The sequence below is a fragment of the Mytilus edulis genome, chromosome 6 (genome assembly GCF_963676685.1).
Source record: "Mytilus edulis chromosome 6, xbMytEdul2.2, whole genome shotgun sequence".
NCBI lineage: Eukaryota > Metazoa > Mollusca > Bivalvia > Mytilida > Mytilidae > Mytilus > Mytilus edulis.
This window is the reverse complement of record NC_092349.1, coordinates 1011516-1036671: the sequence shown is the minus strand read 5'-3', so window position 1 is coordinate 1036671 and position 25156 is coordinate 1011516. Positions and strand designations below refer to the sequence as shown.

At 31.4% G+C, this 25156-nt stretch overlaps 2 protein-coding genes across 3 annotated transcripts; both read left to right on the top strand.

Moving 5' to 3' along the window:
• Window positions 1-1536: 1536 nt before the first annotated feature.
• LOC139528981 (retinol dehydrogenase 12-like) lies at window positions 1537-9984 on the top strand. The gene is made up of 7 exons (XM_071325223.1): window positions 1537-1573; window positions 4193-4309; window positions 5152-5258; window positions 5429-5549; window positions 6653-6955; window positions 8440-8557; window positions 9481-9984. The coding sequence occupies exons 1-7, from the start codon at window positions 1537-1539 to the stop codon at window positions 9668-9670; spliced, it is 993 nt and encodes a 330-aa protein (XP_071181324.1). The 3' UTR covers window positions 9671-9984.
• A 3104-nt stretch (window positions 9985-13088) lies between these two features.
• Window positions 13089-22635, top strand: LOC139526891 (uncharacterized). 2 transcript variants are annotated; one of them, XM_071322037.1, is made up of 6 exons: window positions 13089-13203; window positions 16606-16786; window positions 18711-18790; window positions 19978-20076; window positions 21663-21674; window positions 22368-22635. In XM_071322037.1, the coding sequence occupies exons 1-6, from the start codon at window positions 13143-13145 to the stop codon at window positions 22535-22537; spliced, it is 603 nt and encodes a 200-aa protein (XP_071178138.1). In that variant the 5' UTR covers window positions 13089-13142; the 3' UTR covers window positions 22538-22635. The 2 variants fall into 2 exon arrangements, with proteins under 2 accessions (XP_071178138.1, XP_071178139.1); XM_071322038.1 differs by lacking the exon at window positions 21663-21674.
• The last annotated feature ends 2521 nt before the right edge of the window (window positions 22636-25156 follow it).

Genomic DNA, 25156 nt, shown 5'->3' with positions numbered 1-25156 from the left:
GACATATTCGATCGTGAAGGAAATTTATCCGAAAGTTTTATTTTAAAAAAGTTAATTAATAAAACAAACTGGATTGCAGAGTTTAAGATGTTAAAATCCTGCATCCCAAAAGAATGGATGCAAGTTTTATAAAAAGAAAACTCCGTTAAGAGTATAATCAATATATGTAAGGTTAAATTAAGATGGCAAAATAAACAAATTGAAACAAAAGATATCAACAATAAAATACTCTATAAAACTTTAGTAGATAATAAATATATAAAGCCAATCGGTATCAACATTTGGACAAGATATTTAAAATTAGAATACATACCACAGATGTCATTTGTATACGATTTTATATTTAAAATTTTAAAGGAAAATAAGTTAAAAATTTTCAGATGGAAACTGCTTCAATATATTATTCCTACAAAGCAGCTACTATTAAAGTGGAAAATATCTGAGAACGATAAATGCAATTTTTGTAAAACAAAAGAAGAAGATTATTTGCATTTCTTTATTACATGTTCATTTTTGAAAGATTTTTGGGAGAAAGTACATTATCTTCTAGCAAAAATGAATTTTCAAAACAAGATATTAGCAAAACATATAGTATTTGCATACAAAATATCAGATCAAGGGTATAACGGTTTTAATTATTTCTTGACAATTATAGGTTTTTGTATTTACAAGTCGTACTATGTATCCGAGCAAAAACTGAAATTTTTAGATGTGTATGCTATGTTTATAAAGGATTTACGAAGATTCATGAATGAGAACAAAACAGTATCTCAAAATGTATTTTTCATAAAGTTAAAAAGATTGATATAATTGATGGGAATAAAAAATAATGTTTTATTATATTTTATTATATTCTGTGTATTTTCCTGGATACTCAGAAAGTATTTCACAGGGATACTTTATTGAAGCTTGGACAATGAAGTAAACATGTAACAAGCAATTTGAAGAATAAAGAATATTTATTTGTTGGAAAAAAAAAAAATAAAAAATAAAAACCAATTGTTCAGAGAACAAAAGAACCCAAACAGAAAAATAAATGAACAAATTGCATTCAAACCGTATTCAAATCGTGATTTTTGCGATTTGTTAGTACCATTTGCTTGCGATTCATTAATCAAATCATAAACAAATCAGAATTTTCCAAATTCCTTAAAACTGATTTCTTTGTGATTTCTTTCTATTGTTTGATTTGTAAGCAATTTGTTTCTTTTTTTGTGTGATTTCTTTATGATTAATTTTGTTTACTTAGAATATCGTATGGAATGATTTGAAAGAGATTTGTTTACTTTGTTAACTAGAATGGTGTGATTTCGTTATGATTTGTTAACTTTGAATATCATATGAAATGATTTGAAAATGATTTGTTAACTTTGTTAGCTATCTTGGTGTGATTCATTGATGATTTGCTACAATGAATAAAAATTCATGTTAATGCATTCACATTTTCTTTGTTTATCTATCGCTCTGACTTCCGATTGAGGTCAAATTCAAATTTCAAATACTGTTCTATATTAACTGAACAAAGAAGGTTGCAAGATGAGGAGTTTTATTCAGTCTATGAAAGATGACGGTGGTAAGGAATCTCAGTTATGTATTTATAATTTCACATATTCAACTAATACTATTCAAACGTTATAACCTTTAAAATTCAGAAACTGTGCATTATCGCGTTATAATCATGATAATTTTGTGCTGTAATGATTAATTTTCAAAATAAGAAGTGTAAAAGATGTGTAAACAGATATAAACATTCATTTCAATACTAGCTTCCCGATCCAGCAGACAAAATTCACTGGCAAGTTTAATGTTTTTATTGTTGTTTACTGACCAGATCCCGGGCTAAATGGACAAAGCTATATTACAATGTAGCAGATTTGGCCCAAGACTAAGACCCATCACCTATTTGAAATCATTCTACTAAGTACACGTGGTTGCCTATGGGTTTTTTTCAAATTACGTTATATAGTCATATTCGGGAGAAAAGTAAGAGAAACCTACACAGAGAGAAACAATACGTCCCTAATCGCAACCAAATATAGTATTCCTTTTTATAATTAGAGGAGTATCTATTAATAAAAGGTAAAATGAAGACAATTGCGCTTCAAAGTTTGGGGGTTTCAGGGGCAGAACATATTTTGGATCTGGATGTAAATAATTTATAATCTGTGAATTGATGATTGATGCCAATTTATTTACGATTTGCTTGTGATTTGCTTTGGGTAGGAATATATGAATTACTTCTGATTTGTTAAAGATTTGATAACAATTTGTTTATAATTTCTTCATAATTTGAAAACAATTTGTTTATGATTTTCTTGAGGTAGGAATATGATTTACTTCTGATTTGTTAAAGATTTGATAACAATTTCTTCACGATTTGAAAACAATTTGTTTGTGATTTGCTTAAAGTAGGAAAGCAATTAGTTCTGATTTGTTAATGATTTCAAAACAATTTCTTGACAATTTGTTTATGATTTGCTTATGAATTGTAAGCAATTTATTCGTGATTTGTTAGCTCATTTGCATGTAAAATTTTATCACTTTCAAATCACAAAGAAATTATACGATTTGTTTGTCATTTGTTACCATGATTTGTTCCTCATTTTTGTTTGTTTGGGAAGGTCTTTCCAAATCAATGTTCAAAGTTATTGAAAAGAAGCTAGTCCTGTTTACTCAAAGTTAAAACTGGCATCCAATCATAAGTTTCTTCATACTGATGCGATAAACAAGTGGTTTCTTTATACATTTGAGGTAAATAATTAAAGGAGATCATATGCTACTAAGTGCAAAAATGGCTACTTCCGGTTTTTGAAGGTCACTTCCGGTTGTCATTTTTCAAGGTCCTATGTCACCAACCTTTTGTAAATGGTCATATGGCTTTAAAATGAACCAATTTGAAGTAATAATCAATTAACCTTATAATTAGACATTTCAGGGGCACTAACTCATATAAGATTGATTGATTGTTGGTTGTTTTACGCCGCATTAGCACAAAAACTCATATACGATGCCATTAGATTGTTTCAGACCAAATTTAACATATCTTCATTACAATTTAGCAAACATTTTGCACTTGTAACGAACAATTTGTAAAAAGAATTTTGTCGATAATATCTTTTTTTGTTACAAAGAAGATGCAATCACATGATAAACAGTTAATAGGGAGATAACTCTTTCAAAGAAACTTGTTCGGCTTATAAGCAGGGTGAAATTTAAAAGCGCATAAACTGTACGATACAATATAAGAAATATCTAAGGAATATTGCGAAACAAAAATTTCAAAATCTGGCGGAAGAAAAAAAATAATAATCAGAACAAATACAATAGGTCTTTCCACAGAAAAGTGGAAAGACCTAATCAGAACAAATACAATAGGCCTTTCCACAGAAAAGTAGAAAGACCTAATAATAATAATAATAATAATAATAATAATAATAATAAAGATTATCATGATAGTAATTGCATGTTGCAGTAATACAAATAGAAATAGCAAACAGGGTAGAAAAGTAATGATAAATTTTATCTCCATAAGACTGTTATAAAATAGATATTTGTTGTCCGACGGTATGAATATTTGTTATTTGATATATTAAAGATTTATGGTATTTCGAAAAGAGGAAAGACAGATAATACCATGAACAAAACAGCGGCTAATCGATTTTTAAATATTTTTTTTAAGGCCAATGGCAAATATTTCATGCATTTTCATGACGAAAACAAACAATTAATTCAATAAATGGGTTCTTCAAAGTTGGCGATCGTGGCGAAAGACAAGGAACCAGTACTAAACGTCCTGATTACATCCCACTCAGACAAACGGACATCCCCATAATTAGCACGAGAAATTTGCTGCCAGTTGGTAGATGTCCAGGCTACGCCTGACCATATTTATATACTTTAATCAAGGATTTGTATAGTAAGTCTTACTATACAAATCCTTGCTTCAATCTGTTATATGTGTCTAAAAACGGTGAATTTGAAATGTTAGTTTATAAATATGGACTAATACATTATTACCAGTAGATAATCGGAATTATCAAATCGATATATATAGTTAAATTATCGAATTTTTAAACTCGAGCTCAGGCGAGGACTTTAAACTCGATTATTCTACTATCGAAATCAAGTGATTCAATAATCCACGAATAACAAACTTAAGGCCTTTCTTTTTATTTCACTTTTTGTTTATTAGGTGGTAATATTGGTATAGGAAAAGCTACCGCATTTGATTTGGCAAACCGAGGAGCAAGAGTGATAATAGCTAGCAGGAACAAGGAAAAGGCAATACAAACTATTAAAGAGATTAACGGTAAGGGACCGGGTGTGTTAGAAAGGCAATACAAACCATTAAAAATATTTACGGTAAGGAGTCTGTTTATTTCTCATCGCTTCTGGTATCGTTTATATGATAATATTGGAGCACCTACATTTTCCAATGTGTCCTTGAAACCAAGCACAAAGAACTATCTTATTTTTTTAAGAATACTGTGAATTGTTTTGTTTATTTTATCTCGATCATTGAAAGACAGGTTCTATTTATGCCAACGTTTTTATTGTAGATTTCAAAATCTTCCACGTTCTGAGTAGAAATAAATAACGTTCGCTTTTGTTTTACAATAAGAGTACAACATGTAAATGAGATGCATGCTATGCATAATAAAATTGAGAATAGAAATGGGGAATGTGTCAAAGAGACAACAACCCGACCAAATAAAAAACAACAGCAGAGGGTCACCAACAGGTCTTCAATGTAGCGAGAAATTCCCGCACCCGGAGGCGTCCTATGCATGTCAACAAAACAGCAACAAAACGGTATAAATTACCAAAAAGACCACAGTCACTTGTCTAAAAAAAAAAATCCAATATATAGGAATTAAAAAAAGTTCCTGAGCAAATGGTATAATATATGGTGATGGGCTAGGAATAATTAAATTTTATATATATATTTTTAAGATAATTCGAAATTGGACATATATTTAAATAAATTTGGGGAGGCATATAAACATTATTAAATTTAAAAAAAAAACAGATAGACACGCTTTTTATCTACAAGACATTCATCAGAGAGGTCACATAAAGTACGAGGCTGAAGAGCATTGAATAAGTCTTGATTTTCATTATATTCTTGTTTACTAATTTATCTTTTTACAGACAAAACCGGAAACGATAATGTACGTTTCATGTACTTAGATCTTATGGATTTGGAGGTTGTCAGACAATTTGCAGAACAATTTTTTACATCCTCATTAATAATTCAGGTATTAATTGATTGGATATACATATATAATTAACGTAACGTAATTCAATTGTTCAACAGATACTATCACGTGTATATTCCTCATACATGTATACCAAACGACAACATGCTAATTAAAAAATAACCCGAGTTTAAGAAACACTGTTGGGCTTTAATAATTATTTGTAATAGCCTAATCAGTTTCAATGTAGTAGCTTTGCTCTAAATGTTACCTGTTTAAACCCGAATTTAAGATTTATGCCATTTACACATGTAAATCTGACTAAGAGCCAACAGGTCTTTACTCCTACTTGTAAATGCTGCATGCTCAGCATAGCAATTATAAGTAGCATAAAACGGAAACCTTCATACATATTCAATATTTTAAGACGTTATTCGGTCTGTGATGGATATTTGTTTCATGACAGTCAAACCACATTCTTATATTTATATCAACCTTGACACATTATTTTAAGTTTTCAAGCCAGAAAAACATAATCCTGTGGTTGTCGTTGGTTGAGCACTGGTTGAGCACTGTCTGGTGTAAATTAATGTTGGTATGTTTAGTCCCCTACCGACGACGACGTCGAAGGGGACTTTGGGTTTGCACTCCGTCAATCTGCCTGTCTGTCAGTCCGTCTGTCTGTCTTTCTGTCAGTCCGGCAAATCAGTTTTCCAGACTATTTGAATTGATGAAATACTTATTAATTAGAAGATTTCTGTTCAAAGGGAATTAAGTTATTTTTTTAAGATATTAAAAAGACAAAATGATATTTTGGATTTTTTTCCTTTTCTTTGGTAAATTGTTTGAAGAATTAAGTGGTAGGTTTTTTTGTCATTGAAGATATTGTTTTAATAATAAGTATATAGTTTTATCATGACAAGTTACAGATCAAGTTGGAATTTTGTTCCTGTCTGATGATTTTGTGCAGAGTAATGGTCTTTGGACATAGAAAATGCACTAAAATATTCAGTTTTCAACAGTTTTTACGTCATGCTTGAAAATTTTGACTTAATATATTTATGTAGTTTACACCATATCAAGTTAGGATTTCGTTCCATTACAATGAAATGTTGGTAATGCTCCATACCGGTGCCGTTTATAGCCTGCGCGTATACTATAAAACGGATTCATTGTTGTAAGGCGTTCATTGTCAAGGACAGGTGTAGTTACATGTAACTAGATTTAAACATCATTGCTGTGAGTATGGTATTCTCAAATACATAGCTTACTGGCATACATAAAAAGGGCATGAAGAAATCAATTTTTCAAAGACAACAGGTCGCCTATAAAGCGGAAGCTAAATAATGACACTCATTTGTATTGTATGAACTGAGGAATGATAACTAGCCAAGAGAACAGGAACAACTAGTAGTTTGTACCCTATATAATTCGTGTATATTTGAACATTGTAGGTATTGCCGGATGGGCTTATAAAACAATAGGTCCGAAGACAAAGCAGAATTATGATATAATTTTTGGGGTTAATCATCTAGGACACTTCCTGTTAACTTATCTTTTACTTGACCTTTTAAAAAAGACAAGAAATTCACGTGTAATAAATGTCAGCTCACTTCGGCATTTATGGCGGAGATCACCGCTTACGTATGACAAAGGTCCAAATAATGATGGTATGCTTTATCCGGACCTGGCTGGTTACGACACAAGCAAATTAGCTAATGTTATGCATTCAAAGAGGTTGTCGAAAATCCTTCAAGGTATATATATTAACGTTAAACATGTTAAAATATAAACATGATAAATGTCAATCAAACAACATTCACTTATGGAGAAACGAAAGATTTGGGGTATCCATCCATGACACTAATTCTGTACATGCACAGCAAAAAAAAAAACACACAAAAAGCAAAGACAAACAGCTTTCATTGCTATTCTCCATCTGAAAGTCACAGTGTGTCCTTATACACTCGTAGAATAACAACTCTCCCCTCACTTCAAGTTTAAAGCGACTCCTAGCACCGGCTTGAGTGGAACTCTTTGCAAAAATAATTCGGAAAGACAAGAACCGTTATATACTGGAAAGTAGTACATATCTAAAACAAAATAGTTCCATACATAGGTGTAAAAGAGGCGCGAAAGATACAAGAGGGACATTCAAACTCATAAATCGAAAATAAACTGACAACGCCATGGCTAAAAACGAAAAAGACAAACAGACAAACAATAGTACACAAAACACAATATAGAAAAATAAAGACTAAGCGAAACGAACATATAAATATCAAAATATGTAGATTATATTTTGGTAGTTTAGGTATTAAATGAAAAGAACTTATCAACTTTCGAAAGATATCTTCATCACTGGCTATGACTCGATCATGAGAGTATTTTAAAACAGAATTAAGACGGCGTTGCTGACCCTTCTGGAACACCCGAGTTCAATTCCTGTTTTAGTGGATTTTGAAAAATGTAAACTGTTGCTTCTGCCATGGAATCAAAAAATAACTGCAATATTTCCTTATTTGTAAAGTTGTTTGAATATTTTGTGGTTGTAGTCACGAGTTAGTTTGTTTAAAATTAGACTATTATTTGTTAAAAATTCAGTGGCAAGTATTTCATGCATATTCAGGACGAGAACACGTTAAGTTTAGACTGCCACTTAAAACCATGGCATTTGTAAGATATGGTAGCAGTTTTACTTGAAACACTGTCTTAACCTATTGATCCCTTAAAAAGTTGGTTCAAGTTTTTTGTCGCGTGCATAAAGTGTGTCACTGTCCCAACACTAGGCATCGGGTGCAACGTCCTAATCTAACTGGTCGTATCAGCATTTGCGGTTGAGTCCTACTCCTTTTGGGGATATGTGTGCCGAAGGTGACGCCAATGTGCCGTCCTAACAAGATTAACAATCAATTCACCGTTTCAGAATCTAATGAATTCTGGGTAATATTTTTCATTATATACCAAAGCGCTGTGATTGGTTAAAAACGTCATAAACAATTTTAATTCGGTCAATGACGTGACGTTATTTTCATTTTGGGGTACGAAGAATTGAATTACCCATAGTCCTTTAGTTTCTGAAACGGTCAATTGTATCATAAGGGTATTGACTACGGGTACAAAGTCACAGCTGCGCTTCGATATATAATCAATTAGCAGTATCGCCTTTTCTATTCTAAGACTTCTTTTGTACTTCAGCTCTGTCTTTTCCTATATCATACAAACTTGTCATATTTTTCAGGTACTCTTGTAACAGCAAATTCCGTTCATCCAGGTTTGGTTGCTACAGATATTCTAATGGCACCTTTAAAATCAATTTTACCAGAGAAGTTGTATTCGATTGTTGATCCCTTGTTCAGGTAATCATATTAGTGAAATTTGAATTGTACATACAAAAGAAACAGGAAGAGTTTTGTGGTAGGTAATTTTTTCTGTATATGATATTGACACACTAACAAATTTACATATTGAAAAATGTCATCATTTAGGAGGTTTTATTTTAAAATTTTGCATAACAGATTGAGTCACCGTATGTCGTCATACATTATGTAAACAATGGTTACTGTTAATTAAAATGACATTATTTTAATCTTTAAAACATGACTGCCTGCCGCCCTATCCATAAAATTGAGAAAGGAAATGGGGAATGTGTCAAAGCGACAACAACCCGACCATAGAGCAGACAACAGCCGAAGGCCACCAATGGATGTCACATATATGATATATGCAACTGTAGCGAGATTGCTTCCCTTAGTAGTATGAGTATATGTATAAGATACTGTAAATAATCAGCCGTAAGCCGGTTACACAACAAAGGACTTTAATTAAAAAATTCTTAAATGCAGCAGGCTAACTGTTAATAAGCTCATGATAAAATATGATAGCAAAATCATAATTTGTTGTGTAAAAGTGAATGGTTGACATATAACTAGTAGATTCAGGGTTAAATCTTATTGTTTAGAAAGTTAAAGAAACACGCATATCTTATATCAATTTCAATAAGAGGTTGACAGAATTTGACTAAAATTAATGGTGAATACCATTCATTGAGTATATGGATAAAACATGTATTAACTTTTGTCTAATAACTAGGAACAAAAGGAAATGCCTGTACCAAGTCAGGAATATGACAGTTGTTTTTAATGAATTTGTTTGATGTGTTTGAGCTTTTAATTTCGTTAATAAATATGAGACGTTCCGTTTGATATATTTCTTGGAGTTCGGTATTTTTGTTGTTTATTTATATTTTTTGTAAAACTTATCATTCTATGTTGTTTTCCAGATTTATAAGTTTAGATAGTACAGGTGGTGCTCAGACAACAATTTTTGCAGCTGTTGACGAATCTCTGAATTCTGTGACAGGGAAGCATTTCGGTCATTGTAGTCTTGCCTGGGAAAATAAACTAGCACATGATGATAAAGCATGTCAACAATTATGGGACTATTCTATGAAGATGTGTGGTCTTACTTAATATTAACTGGATATGTGCAACGTGTGTTCGTTTAAATTGATTTACTTGAAGTTAAAAAGACGAATTAAAATCCATTTTTGCAAAATGTATAGAAAAATTCAAATATGTTTTTATATTTCCATTTTATCCAAATTTAAATTATATTTATTTAGTGTTCGTTTTAAATGTAGTTCATATTTTGCTATTTGAAAAAAAATAATATAAAAACATAGGTCAACACTCCTGTAATCAAGCTTAACCTTTCTCAATTCTATTTTGTAAGGATTATGCATAGAAAAGTGTGTGTATGGTCACAATATTCGTTTTTTGCAATACACTGCAAATAGATGATTTCACTTAATAATTGGTACATAATATTATTGCTACAATGTGGATTTTTTAGAAGACAGATTTTAAAATTTTTATTCAAAACTTGTTTCCGAATCCTATGTGTAAAATTGTACTTTCATTATTATAATATTCAATAATTATAGTATAACTAATCGCCGTATTTGAATATCAAAAAATAAGACAACGCGTGACTGAACGACACATGGATCACGAGTTTAATCCAAAGCGGCGTTCGGTCACAAGTTGTCTTATTTTTGATATTCAAATACGGCGATTAGTTATACTTTTTATTACATTATCAAATGGTTTTTTTTATGAAATTAATGTAGAAAATGTAAGGGACTATATGTTTTTGCTACGCATTTACAATTTGTTTTGATCCGACGTTATCGACGTCTCGACAACGCCTATTGTTGTATGACGTCAGAGAGTGAAATAACCACGTTTATTTCACATGTGAAATTATCGGTTTTTTTTTAACTGGGATATCAATTATAGTATAACTAATCGCCGTATTTGAATATCAAAAATAAGAAAACGCGTTCGGTCACAAGTTGTCTTATTTTTGATATTCAAATACGGCGATTAGTTATTCTTTTTATTACATTGGCAAATGGCTTTTTTTTTATGAAATTAATGTAGAAAATGTAAGGAACTATATCTTTTTCCTACGCATTGACAATTTGTTTTGATCCGACGTTACCGACGTCTTGACAACGCCTATTGTTGTATGACGTCAGAGAGTGAAATAACCACGTTTATTTCACATGTGAAATTATAGGTTTTTATTTAACTGGGAAATCAATGTAATTCATTGCAACCAATGTAATAATGTAATTTATTGCAACCAATGTAATAATATAAACTGTTTGAACTAAATTGATTAATGAACAGTACATTTATAAAAAAAGAAGAGAAAATGCCAATGAGACTTTTAAACTCATTATACTGATGGGATAAGTAGATGATCATTTCTGCACACTTAAAACTACTTTGTGTATTATGTCTAGGTGTCCTTGTTTAATTCCTACGAGAAGGTAACACCTCCTGAAACGAAAGCTGAATTTTAATGAGCTATGATTAGAGGAGGGGATGAGGCGTCTGCGCAATGCTAGGCGGTGTTGTCGTAGAAGTATGGAGTGAAAAAGTACAAATTCCAGCCCCGGCCGTGGAGCAAGTAAAGAATACAATCTACTCTTACGTTGATATCCTAGGCACTTATATATATATTGGTATGCCCCGTGAATGGCGAACATGTCGAAATACTTTATACATTGCTTTTTCACTCTTCAGCCTGATTGTCAGGATAAATTATGACAATGAAATTAATGTTTGATTTATTCCATTCATATCAAATATCTGTCCACATCAAAAAGTCAATGTAGGATGGAAAACCAAATTCTCATAGAATTTTCCAGGACCCCCCCCCCCCCCCCCCCCCCCCCCCCCTTTTTTTCCCCTTGTAACTGAATTTGAAAAATATTGATAAACAGGTATTATTAGTTACATAGTGTGCTAGTGACCTAATACGATACATATGGGGCGAGATCGAATAGACTAGTGGCCTATAAAAGTAACCAACTCTTCAATATCGTTAGTATTAAGAACCTACTTCCATTGGCCTATACGAAAACAAATGCCAACAATAACTATTTGTTAGCTTGAAATGTGTTTTATTAATTTATTTCAATCTTTCAACATCATGATATCATTGTCTGTTGTAATTACCTTTACAGATTTTTCCTCAACACCCACTACTAACCGCGTGTTGAAATAAGCCCCGCCTCCCAACTAACCTAATATGGAATATATACACGGTCTCCACGCGGTTGCTTTTAACCAATCATATTCCTAGAAATGTATAGGAAGTAAGATAAAGGCATATGCCTTAACATAATGTTTTTAACTGCATTTTATCAGACAATATCATGAGTGTTGTTGCAGCAATATTGATTGATTGTTAGTTTCTTAACATTCAGATGACGAATGGGATAGTGGCCCGGGCAAAATCCATAGTGACTGTAGTGTACATGAAATTATGTAATTCAATAAAAAAAACAAAACTATACAACATTTGTCATCCTTTCTCAGTTATTCTATATGATGTTCTAATCTTGATTTTATCTGTCTTGTTTTCCCCTGATATTCAAATTGCCATTTAACTATGGTTCCAATGACATGGATACCATGAAACCGTTTACATTTTAAAATTTTCTGTTTGTAATGCTCTACCACTTCATATTTGAGTTAGCCTTCAGACTGTTTCATTAGAGTGTAACTCATGAATCTTATGTAGACGAAATGCGCATTTGCCGAACCAAAGTATAAGATGAGTTTTTTGCTCCCACGAATGACTATACTGTATGATTTATAACCTTTTATTTGTATGAAAATTCAAAATATATTTAGGATGTAAACCTCTTATGTGTTTCTATAATCAGACATAACTCAATGTAGGATAACAAAACTTGCAGCCAGTCTTACCCCAACCCCAAACTATGTGAATTAAAAGAGGGACATTCAAACTCATAAATTTTCATAATGCAAAGGTTTTTTGTTTATTTTCCATGTTTAGCTTTAAGACCTCATAAGCTATTGCGTATCTGAGCAGTTTCTGTGACCTTCCATTACATTTGTTTGATATTGGATGTATTCAATACTGCGGGGACGTTATTCCGTAACAATCGGATTATTTATAGCAATACAATCTATATAAAGGTATTTTGTCTTCTTTGAAATTTTAGAGATCAAACCATCCCCAACACCAGCTGTGTACGATTGATCATCATAATTGTTGTCTATAATGTAAATAACATGTCTTTTAGGTTAAATGAGACATATACATGATGATATCGATAAAAATCTTTTTCACACACTGTTATACGTGATCAAAAGACTGCTAAATAGTTATCAAAGGTACCAGAATTATAATTTAGTACGCCAGACGCACGTTTCCTCTACATTAGACTCATCAGTGACGCTCATATCAAAATAGATGTAAATCAAACAAATACAAAGTTAAAAAGCATATGTGCACGTTGTTAATACATATATATTGAGTAGTTAATGTCTCATTTTAACAGAACAACTTACTTGAACTGGTCATTAGAATAATAACCAATACATTCTCTATCATCCTGCGATGAAATTCGTTGCTACGTTGTTATATATTGGTGCTGCAGTGGTGATTTGTCAGGTTGAAGGTAAGAGTGTATACACAGCTACTTTTGCATAGGTACTATTTCTGTACTAAAAATATGTAGTACTGGAAATTTACTTTTAATATTTAGTACTATTTCTTTACTTTAAAATTATTGTAATATGTAGGTACTTGTATTTTGAAGTACTTGATTTGTACTAAATATGTTGGTACAGAAATAACATGAATAATACAATTTTCCATGTTTGAAAATCATAATTTTAAGAGATTTGAAATAGAAAAACTTTCAAAATGCTGAAAATGTAACGGTTGTAACAAAAAATCTGTACTACCTAATTTTCAAGTACAAATCACGTACTGTAAAATACAGGTACCTAAATATTACAATAGTTTTAAAGTAACAAAATAGTACTGAATATTAAAAGTAAATTTACAGTACTACATATTTTTTGTACAGAAATAGTACCTATGCAAAAGTAGCTGTGTTAACCTTGAAGGAAATACAAATAGTGAATTTCTTCTTACAATGATATTGGTCTTAACCGTTGACGACTATGCGATGAGCTTTCAATTGTTTATTGTTGTTTCAAGACTACGCATGGATATAAACTTTTGATACTAGGTGTTTTCTTAACGACATGTCAATCATATCGGATTTTTGTTTTCATAATTTCTAGTAAATTAAACCAACCAACAGTATTTTAAATATCTCGTTACATTACAAAAAAGCTTTCTTTAAATATCGTATACCTGTCATACGTAAAGTATTGTTGGATCACCTATCATATTGTTAAACAAAGTATATAGAACAAAATGTAAAAAAAAATGAAGTTACTTTGGCAATATCAAAAGGTTATATCCAGTTTATTATACTGCGTCTTACAGATTTATAGGATTTAAAATTCACTCATACATTATTGTATTATTCAAAATTATCAGTCAAACTATGTTCTACAATGACCACTAGTCCGTTACCTTCCATGTAATACCTAAATTACAAAAATATATTTTACAAAGTTGAATACTTGCGGCCAAGCAATCACATAATCAAAAACCTGAGGAGGTTCATCATTTGATACAATGGTTCTTTTAATAGTATAGGAAGGTTTGGCATTTCATCCATATTTTTGTGTTGTATTTTGAAAAGCATGGCATTTGTGCAATATACATGTTTATTTATACATGCAAGTCTAAATTGAAAACTATGTTTAAACCTATGTTTGCGTTGGATAAAAACCGCAATTTTTATACGTGTACATGTAAAACTAATTTCGTTGTAGAAGGGTTTAAATACAGCACAAACAACATTTTCCAAAAGACCAAAAAAAAGTGAAAAAGTATATTTAAACAAAACGCATTTGACTAACAGATCGAACAACTGATGTTCTTTAACTCTGCTGACTACCATTGGCGGTTGCCAAATAAAATTGATCATAAGATGTAACAAAATGGATCTTAATATACATTTTAGATACTAAATAGAAAACAATAAACTTGGAGCCAAGATGTTATGCCACAAACATAAGGTGTCAATATTTGTTTTGTACACCAGATCCGGATGTCGACAATAAATGTCTCTTCAGTGATGTAAGGGATCGAACCGGTATTTGGAAGGCCATACAATTTACCCTCAATGTAAGATAGACTCTTGAATTTTAAGAGTCAATATAGGATGAACGGATCATATAAACCGGAGGGAAAATATGATACAAGCCTAAACGAAAAAATGAAAACAAGTCTCAATTGAAAACAACTTTCAAACCTATGGGTGCGTTGGATAAAAAAAAAACATATATAAAGGGAAAAAATACTAAATGCAATGAGGAATTGTCCTGCGATTAAACAATTTATTTTATTTCTTAATTTCTGTATAAGAGACGCTTGGAGAAGCCCTTTATGTTAATTATCATCTGTCGACACATAATGAAATGTACTTTTCTAGAATATAAATAACCAGATAACCAAATTAAAGAACATATATGCATGATGGAATCTATATATAGTCTAAACGGCCTGTTTCCAGCACTTCTGCCTACGTGATAAAAAACTGCCGACGCAATATGACATGTACTTTTCTACAATATAAATAACAAATCGTCCTAATAAAAGGACACATCTGCATGATAAAATCTATAAATAGTCTAAACGGCCTATTTCAAACATTTCTGCCTACGTGATAACAAACTGCCGACGTTGTACATTGTTAATATATCCATATATACATATACAATAGTTAATGCTTCAGTTTTACAGAAAGTTTTAAACTTGTCATATCTTAACAAATTCCAATCATTTGTCATTACTGCGTGATGAAATTCGTTGCCACATTGTTATATGTTGGTGCTGTACTGGTAGTTTGAGGTAAGAGTGTGTATGCCTTATATATATATAATAAATAAAATACTAGTATTGATTTCATTTCACAGTGATAACTGTCTTGACCATTTACAATGATGCGTTGAGTTTTAATTGTTTGTTTCTAAACAATGTGTGGAAGAGATCTTACAGTCAAAACTTCCTTTTCGTGTTCATTCTACAATTGTCATACATGATGAGAATCGGAATCTTTAACAAAAAAAACGGCTCTTGCCCTACTCAAAGTGTTCGTATATTACTGGTATCAGTGAAATGAAGCAATAATTTAATTTTGGATGTAACGCGTCTTCTGATTGGCTGCAATCGTTTTTTTTTTATCAGCTGATGGACATACTTGTTTTTCATTTTTACCATTTTTTTGACATTATGAAAGTTCTTTTCATGGTTTTCCTCCGGTTTAAGATGGAATTTAGCATTAAATTAATAGAAATTACTTTAATATTTGTTCGAACAGCGGTATACTGCTGTTGCCTTTATTCTGTCTTTTCGAAATAACATAGAAAATGTGGTGCATACTTTAAAATAACCAACATTTTTGAAGTTATTTATTTATAGACAGAACATGTATTACAGTCATTCATTAAATATTATTAATTCTTTCTATGTATTTACTTCTATTGTTACTGGTAGTACATGTGTTGTTTTAAAGTGTAATTTACTTGGTAAAGATACCATCATTGTATTACTCATGTTATAATAGCAAAAGGAGCTCATTACACGAGAAAAAAAACACTACGCCATAGTATAAACAATGTTGTAATGGTTTTTTTTTTAATTTTTCAAGATATTTCATTAACCGTTAATCATGTAAATTATTTGTACCATACGTTAACGTGGACTACCGTATTTTTGTATTCAAAATTGTAATAAAGGGTCTTATGCAATGCTATGTATCTGTCCATCGTTAAGATTTCTTCTACATTTAATAGTAGTAATTTTACATAGAAATGAAAGAGAATTTGGACTACAAGATATAACCAGTTAGCAATTCAAACGTACAAAATAAAATATCCTATCTATTTTGGTTTTATTTTTTGATATTGTAAAATTGTAAATGATATTTTTACAGGCAAGACTGAGTTTCCATGTAAGTTTCCAGATGAGTGGGTCGATAAAACGTTTGTATTATACGGAGGGTCACCCCCTGCACTGTCTGTATTTTGGACCTTTGAATCTGACGGAATGACACTTACCACAGAAGGTACTCCAACTACCTGTTATCAAATTACAGATCAGTTTTATGTTATCAGGTTTGTTGGAAAATAGAAGTTAAAAGAAACTGGAGTAACACTTTTCTAAATGATGTAAATAATGAATATATACCCATCTTCTAAGCAGGACTTGATAGAACATGAACTGAGGTCGAGGACCAGTTCAATCTAACAGGTCCATATAACTTACTATTTGTATATTACATAATGTATTTTGTGTATCATGGAAATTGACCTCAATGCTCTGTCTGTGTATTTTACATTATATTTTATACGTTTTTCAAATGCTGACTTTCAATTTATAAATAGAAACATGTTGTCCATATAATTGAAAAAGAAACTGAACATGGAATACCTTTTTATTCACGTGGTCGTCATAAAAACTCAACATGGAATACCCTTTCACATGTTTCAATCACGTGGTCGTAAAGCCAATTTGTTATAGATAATGCATATTTTAAGTTTTTTCTTGTCGTAGAACACACCGAGGGGTGTCAGGATTGATCAAATGAAAGACCGACCGGGGTGAGGTCTTTCTTTGTACAATCCTGACACCCCGAGGTGTGTTCTACGACAAGAAAAACCTTCAAATATGCATTATCTGACTTATATACCGTCAACAAAATATTAATTTTATTAAGATTTGTAAAATTTAGTATCATATTTTACCGACAACACTTAAGTGGGATATTCCTTTCTAATGCGTTCAGGTTTTAATACGCCCTGCGGCTAATTTAGAATGTGAAATAAAACTCACTAAATAATTTAGATATAAACCTTTTAAAAATTATTATCCATACACAATAAAAATATTACTGTAACTGCATAAAGTAAGACAAAATTGTATTGTTACCATCCGATAACGGTGTATGACAAATACAAGACACATTGTAGGTAATTTATTGTACCACTTAGCTTATAGAAAAGGGGGATGGGTATGGTTTTTTTTCTATTTGTTATGTTTTTTCTATCTCGGAAAAGTGGTTATTTTTTTAACAATTTTACTTGAATCGAATGAAAAATTCAGAAAGATTGAATAGCAATACAATTTTATTAAAAGATCATCAGGATATAATTATATACCATCTAGTCCGCACCCGACCCTTTCGTGTTAATGTTATTCAATAGAATATAAGATTATCTTATTAGTTGATCATTTGATAGAGTAAAAGGTATACATAAATGTTAAAAAGTTAAGAACTGACACGAAGACGAATATAAATACATGTAGGTCACAGTATGATTTCCTATTCAGTGTGTATCGTTCTGAACATGCATGAAATATTTGCCACTGGACGTTAAGCAAGCAACCAAAAATCAATCAACCTATTCAGTTTGACTTAATAAGATTTTCAAAATCTTACACACGAATATGTTAAATCTGGATTTATTTTATGAAAGTCTACATTAAAATTTATCTGACAGATATGATAACATTTCTTTATTGTAGCGATAAATTAACAACACTTCACGTTATTTGTTTCTAAAATTAAAATGCGGGACTACAATGACGGTTTCTTTTACACCTATCATCGATTGAACTTTAAAAAATAAATTTCCAAATCTGCAACAAAAAACTGTTAGACGAATTAAGTTTTGAAGTAAATCATAGATTGCATGTTTATCAAGGAAAATAATGACCTCACACAGGTCATTATTTTATGCCTTTGAGCATATTTCAATGAAACATGGTATCGTCCGGGTTGATTCTGAAAAAGAAAGACCTGTCGTTCTGAAAGAAAATAACTCCATATTGGTATATAAAAAACAAGAATGCTACACCATATGTCATTGACATTTGACCCGCATACATACAAACAAGTTTGTTCACATAAAATACTATTTCCAAACCAATAAGATGAGCTTGTTTAACCTCATTTTGCAAGGAGACATATTTCAATGTTGTTCCTTCCATTGCTTCCCATATATACTTTATTAATACCGGAGTACCTTGTATTTGAAGGAATCATGCAGGAAAATTTGAATGTTTTACTATAGACTTTACTCCTGGGGAAAACAACTTTACAGTTGGTGGCAAAGGAAGTAAGTTAAAGTATAGATACAAGTTCACCGTTTCAGAATCTAAGGCATTCTAGTCAATATTTCGAAAAACGTCGTCAGAACGTTGTGATTGGTTTAACTCGTGATAAACCATAGAAATTCTAACAAACACTTAACCTAATTTTCATTTTTGTATACGAACAATGAGATTACCCATAGTCCTTTAGATTCATTGAAGACGAATTGATACCTGCTTTAATGATACAAAAACTCATCATATATACCTGGATTGACATTTGTACGCCAGATTCGCTTTTCGTATTCAAAAGACACATCAGTGACTCTATATTAATAAAACAAAAAAGGCCAAATAAAGTACAAAGTTGAAGATCATTGAGGACCCGTAATTTAGAAAAGTTTTTTTCTAAATAAAGCTTAGGTGATCTCTTAGGAAATCCTGAGTGTTTTGAACAAAATCAAAATTTAAAACAGTTAAAGAAAAGATAGAAAAGGACTTACTTTTATGGCTGATACATGATCTGTATTGATAACAAATTCAAATAAACGTACCAAATCCATATTGGTTTGAGTACATCGACATTTAAATATGTTTGATACCTTTAAACAATTCACGTATCACTGTAATGACTGTTCTAATCTAACATCAAAATTTCAAAAGGACAAAGAAATATGGGATAAACTTATCAACGATAACAAATTCAAATAAACGTACCAAAACTATATTAGTTTGAGTTCAACATGTTCAAAAGGCCAAATGAATATGTGCTACTTTTATATGGGATAGGAACATTTTTTCTGTATGGTTCTAACGTTTTTTTTCTTTTATATAACGTATGCGTAGTAGTAGGGAGAAAATGAAATTAGTACATTGAATAAAGTTAATAGGAGATAATAAAACATAATCATTTTTATGTTAGCAGTGACATTCAGTGGTACTTCTATTGTTATCCTTAAGCTGACAGCTACTAGACAAATATAAGTAAACAGATATGGCTTTGAATTTTTGTGTGTGCAAATTTATTACGAAAACATGAACAATATTGAAGTACATGTACTAAGAATTTCAATGATGCGAATTGAGGGGTGAAGATTTACAAGTTTAAACAATTTGGAAAACATTTGATATAAAACGATGCCATGTATACAATATTGTTTAAGATATAATATGCCTGTAGAAATTATTGATAACTTTTCATGACTGATTACAGATGCAAAAGTAATAACTCCACTGCCTTCAGGAGCTTTCAATGAAACTGTTTTGTGCAACCTTTGCTCTGAAGCCACAACAAAGTATTTGATTGCCATTGGTATGTACATCATATATGTCCTTGTGTTAGAATAGTTATCAAAGATACCAGGCTTGTAATTTGATACACCAGACACACGTTTCGTCTACATACGACTCATTAGTGACACTCAGATCAATAAAGTTAGGAAGCCAAACAAGTACAGAGTTAAAGAGCATTGAGGACACAAAAATTCAAAAAAGTTGTTACAATACGGCTCATGTGTTTTATACACTTGATATTTATGTCAACTCTGAAGTGCTGACTACTGTGCTGGTGATACCTTTATGGACGAAACGTCCACCAGCAGTGGTATTGACGCAGTGATGTTATTAGTTATCACAGGTACAAGGATTACAATAACATTTGATAAATATATATCGATGGCTATACGTACACACCAGTAACTCGTTTTGCGTCTGTTTATATAATATATGCATTGTCGGAAAATATCAAATGTATTTGTGTAAGTCTTTGAAATAGGACGAAAAGCGAGGCTCGCCTGTTTCACAGCAAGCGCAAATACATTTTATCCCGAAATTTACACCCAACCTTTGACACTTGTTGCAAATTATGTTGGTTACTTTGATGTTAATTTCTATCTACTGTTTGTATTACCAATAGTGTATTTTACAGGGGATTTAAGTCGTAACAAACTTTCCTCTTTTTTACATTATTTTTTACAAAACCTTTACATATAATCGACAAAATGTATTTCATTCAATAATCCCTTTCCTTGCACATGTAATGAATTTTCGTGTTTTATTGCCGAAGTTTACAGAATGTGTTTATATAAAACACAGAATCATGTCGCACATGTAAAATACACATTGTATAGATCATTTATTTATATGTTTCTATTTTCCATGCAATTCTTTTTGTTTATTAAACTTTAAAATTACATTCACGGTATTCAAATTTCTTGTGTGGGAATGTAGCTAGCTACGAAACCAGGTTTAACCCACCATTTTCTTCGAAACCTACCTGTAACAAGTAAGGAATTTGGAAGGTTTTGTTTACTGGTTCCGTGAATTGATACCGTTTGATTTTGACAATTTTGATAAACTTTCCACTTTTTGAATTTGAATTGAAGTTTGATATTTTAGTTATACTTGTTTCCGTTCACTCACATCCACACAGCTCACATTTTCTTTCATCAGGATTTTCCCATGCTTTTATGCTGTTCTGTAGTAGTAACTAGAGGTATCGTGTTAACAATCACTGCCTAACGAATTTACTTTTGAATGAAATCAATGTACACGTGTCTTTTAGCATAATAAAGCAGTTTCAGTATACAAAACATATTTTACTTTTTGAATTAAATGTTTTTTGTAAACCGTTTCAGCCCGCTGCATTTGTATTCACTCACCTGTATTTAAAAGTTGTCCTGTTTGATGTGTTGTACACTACATGTAGTCATGCTGTGGCCCTTTATAGCTTGCTGTTCGGTGTGATCCAGGGTGTCGTCTATAAAGGTTTACTTTTTACACATTGTAACTACATCTTCTTATTCATATTTACTTGGTGCATATTGATGAGGTACAATTGTATTCGTTTGTACACCGGAATACTATACGCACCATTAATTGTTACTTTATTTGTTGCAGCTCAACCGGTCGGTAAGAAAATAATAATTTAAATTACACAATGAAAAGTTAAATTGATTTTAGAACGATTCATTAAAATAGAAGGTAAAAAAACCACAGCTATTGTATAGTAAAAGACGAAGCTTAACATTAGACTAAGCAAACCTATGTTATGTTAAATTGAAATTATAACATTTGAGACAAAGGTCTATAACTCATCAGGTACCTGACTTTGACATATAAAAAATTAACAGGAGCAATTCAGGACATGTTTTGTGAAATATCCAAAAGTATGAAGTAAGATGTACAGTGATGTTCAGATTTAAAAAAAAAAACACAGAATAAACATATACTAAGGGTATAACCGGCTTTATTGCTAGCTACTCTCCCCTCACACACACACATACTTGTATGACAGCTGTGTTTAGTTCTATTATAGTGTCCCAAGTTGGTCAATTTAAATAAAAAAATGCCAAAAAAAAGACTTTTGATTCCATTGGTTGCAGTGGTCAAAATGCTACTTTGTGGTGGATGTATTGTATAGTGAGACTGTTGGACTTCATGTTTGTTGTGAACATGATGTTCCAAATTCTAATTTGAATGACCTAGGATTCTGCATTTTGCTTTTAATTTTGAAAATGTCAGTATAAATGTATCAGATATTTTTTTTTTATAATAAAATAACATGTACAAATGTTTTTTAAGACATTTTAAAATTGTTATCAGATGCACAACCCACGGATATAATACCGAATGAATGCGATGTTCCTTACTTTTGCACGTCTGGTACAGGAAATAAATGTGCAGAGCCATTGACAACAACCAAAACGCCAATGACAACAACCGAAAAGCCTCAAAGGAAGAAATCATGTTCCAGGAGAAACAGACATTCTTAAACAGAAACTAATTATACGAACTGTTGATTTGTTTCCTTTATCACGTGGTCAATAAATACGACATGTATCTTCCTTAATAAAGACTTGTTTTTTCGTTTGAATTGTTCTACTTTTTTTTTATTTCGGTGTCTTTTATAGCTGGCTATACGATATGGGATTCTCATTGTTGAAGGCCGTACGGTGACCCAACATGGTTAATGTCTGTGTCATTTGGTCTCTTGTGAAGAGTTGCCTCATTGACAATCATACCACATCTTCTTTTTTTTATATAGGTTGTAATTTCAACCATTTATCTTACCACTATATAAAGTATCAGAAATGAATTTAAGAATGAACACAACCAAACGACTACCAACGGGATATTCAGTTAGTCGATGACCACTTGACAACTTCATGGCAAACCATAACATAGAAAAAGTAAAGAATAAAAATCACGAACCTCTACAAATTGACATAGTGATCTAATGTGCTTCGAATCTAGTACTAATTATTAAGCAGGTTTATGAATGAATAAATCATGCAAGGACATACTTATACTGTTTATGTACATTGTCGAATAATATACAAAAAATGTTCGAGTTTTGGAGACAAGATACAAGCACAGCTGTCGTCCTTAAAGATTAAAAGCATTCTGAAATTCAATCGGCAGTTGCGGTTCAAGTTGTTTAAATCTAAAAAAGTTATCTTCAATTTTTAAATCGAAAAACCCTGCAAAATTTAAACGTGGACCAAGACATCGTTGAGGACACCCAAACGAACTGTAACGCAAACAGAAATATTGCATTAAAATAGAAGCCAGCTTAAGGGAGAATTGTTTGATATAAATTTAGCAAACATTTATTTTATTTATACAATAGGTGGCTGGTTACAGTATAAATCAATGTATTATACCTTTCATGTAATTGTCCATATAACTAAAATCGAAATTATAATATCTTACCGCTGTTTCCAGTGTCTGCTTATAATCAGCTTATAAGATTTTATATAATACTTATCTTTATTAAATTGCAGTTGATATAATAAAGTTTTAACTTAGTTCAGACCAATAATTTATGTTGATGAAGGTCTAAGGAACGATAACACTTATGTAATACACATAAATAAAAACAATTGAAGTGCAAAAGTTTTCCTTGGAAATATTAATTAAAGTTATAATGTCAAATATGATGTATGAATGAACTTGACATATATGTATCATCACCATCTTGGCCTTGTTCTCTGTTCATTCTCTGAGAAAACAGTACTGTACAAATACAAGCTTTTATCCGAGTGTTAAAGTACAATGAATTCACATTTCAATTTTCAAAATATATTTTATATAACATCAAATGGGTTATACTTTTCTACATTGGCTGGAGGTATAGGGGGAGGGTTAAGATCTCATAAACATGTTTAACCCCTCCGCAATTTTGCGCCTGTCCCAAGTCAGGAGCCTCTGGCCTTTGTTCGTCTTGTATGATTTTTAATTTTAGTTTCTTGTGTATAATTCGGAGTTTAGTATGACGTCCATTATCACTATACTAGTATACATATTTTTAGGGGCCAGCTCAAGGGCACCTACGGGTGCGGGAATTCTCATTACATTGAAGACCCATTGGTGGCCTTCGGCTGTTGTCTGCTCTATGGTCGGGTTGTTGTCGCTTTGACATGTTCCCCATTTCCTTTCTCAATTTTATAATTAAAATCCAGTAAGATTTAAAGATCTAACCGTTATCAATTTAAATCTATATAATGTTGTTATATAAACATGAGTTGCAATCCTACACCATTTTGAAACAGCAATGTTAATTATATGTAAAATGAATGAAAATACGAATTTGCTTATCAAAATATGTCATAAACAACAAATGCATTACATGTATTAAAGATAATAGAAACAAATCAGGTGAACAATTAACATGATTATGCTTGAGAAACAGCGTAAGTCTCCTGTTGTATATATCGTCGGTGTTATGCAAAAACCTCGTATCTCAATTTTTTGCGGAAATCTTTTTATCAATTATTTAGGGTTAAATATGTATGTTCCACTGTATGCGAAAATATCTGATCTTCTAACCAATCATTAACCCAAATTCTGACATGTGACGAAAAAGTGTAGTCGGATTGATGAGACATTTTGTTGTGCGAAAATATCATATCTCTAAGAAAAACACATGGCACAGCAGCTGACATTATCACAGGTACAGTTTTAACAATTTTAGATTCTCAAAGCTATTACATGATGAAAAGCTTTGAAAATACATAATAGGTGCAGAAATTTTTGCTCGTCTTGGTAATTGATTGGTTAGAAGAACCGATATTTTCGCATACAGTGGAAAATACATATTTAATTCTAAATAATCGATAAAAAGATTTCAGTTTTTTCTGTCTGGTGTAAAATTATCAAAACCTTAGATACGAGGTTTTTGCATAACAGCGACGATATGGAGATGCGTGAATAAAAAATTGTTTAACCTTTCTGCGATATATTTTCTTAAAAAATCGTGGTTGTCGTTTTTTACAATTAAATGGTTTAGATTCAGTACTTTCGACTGATTATCTCCTGCGGATTCATTATTATTCGTGGGATACCAATTTTTGTGAGGTTCGTTGTTTCAGATGAACCACAAAATTAAACGT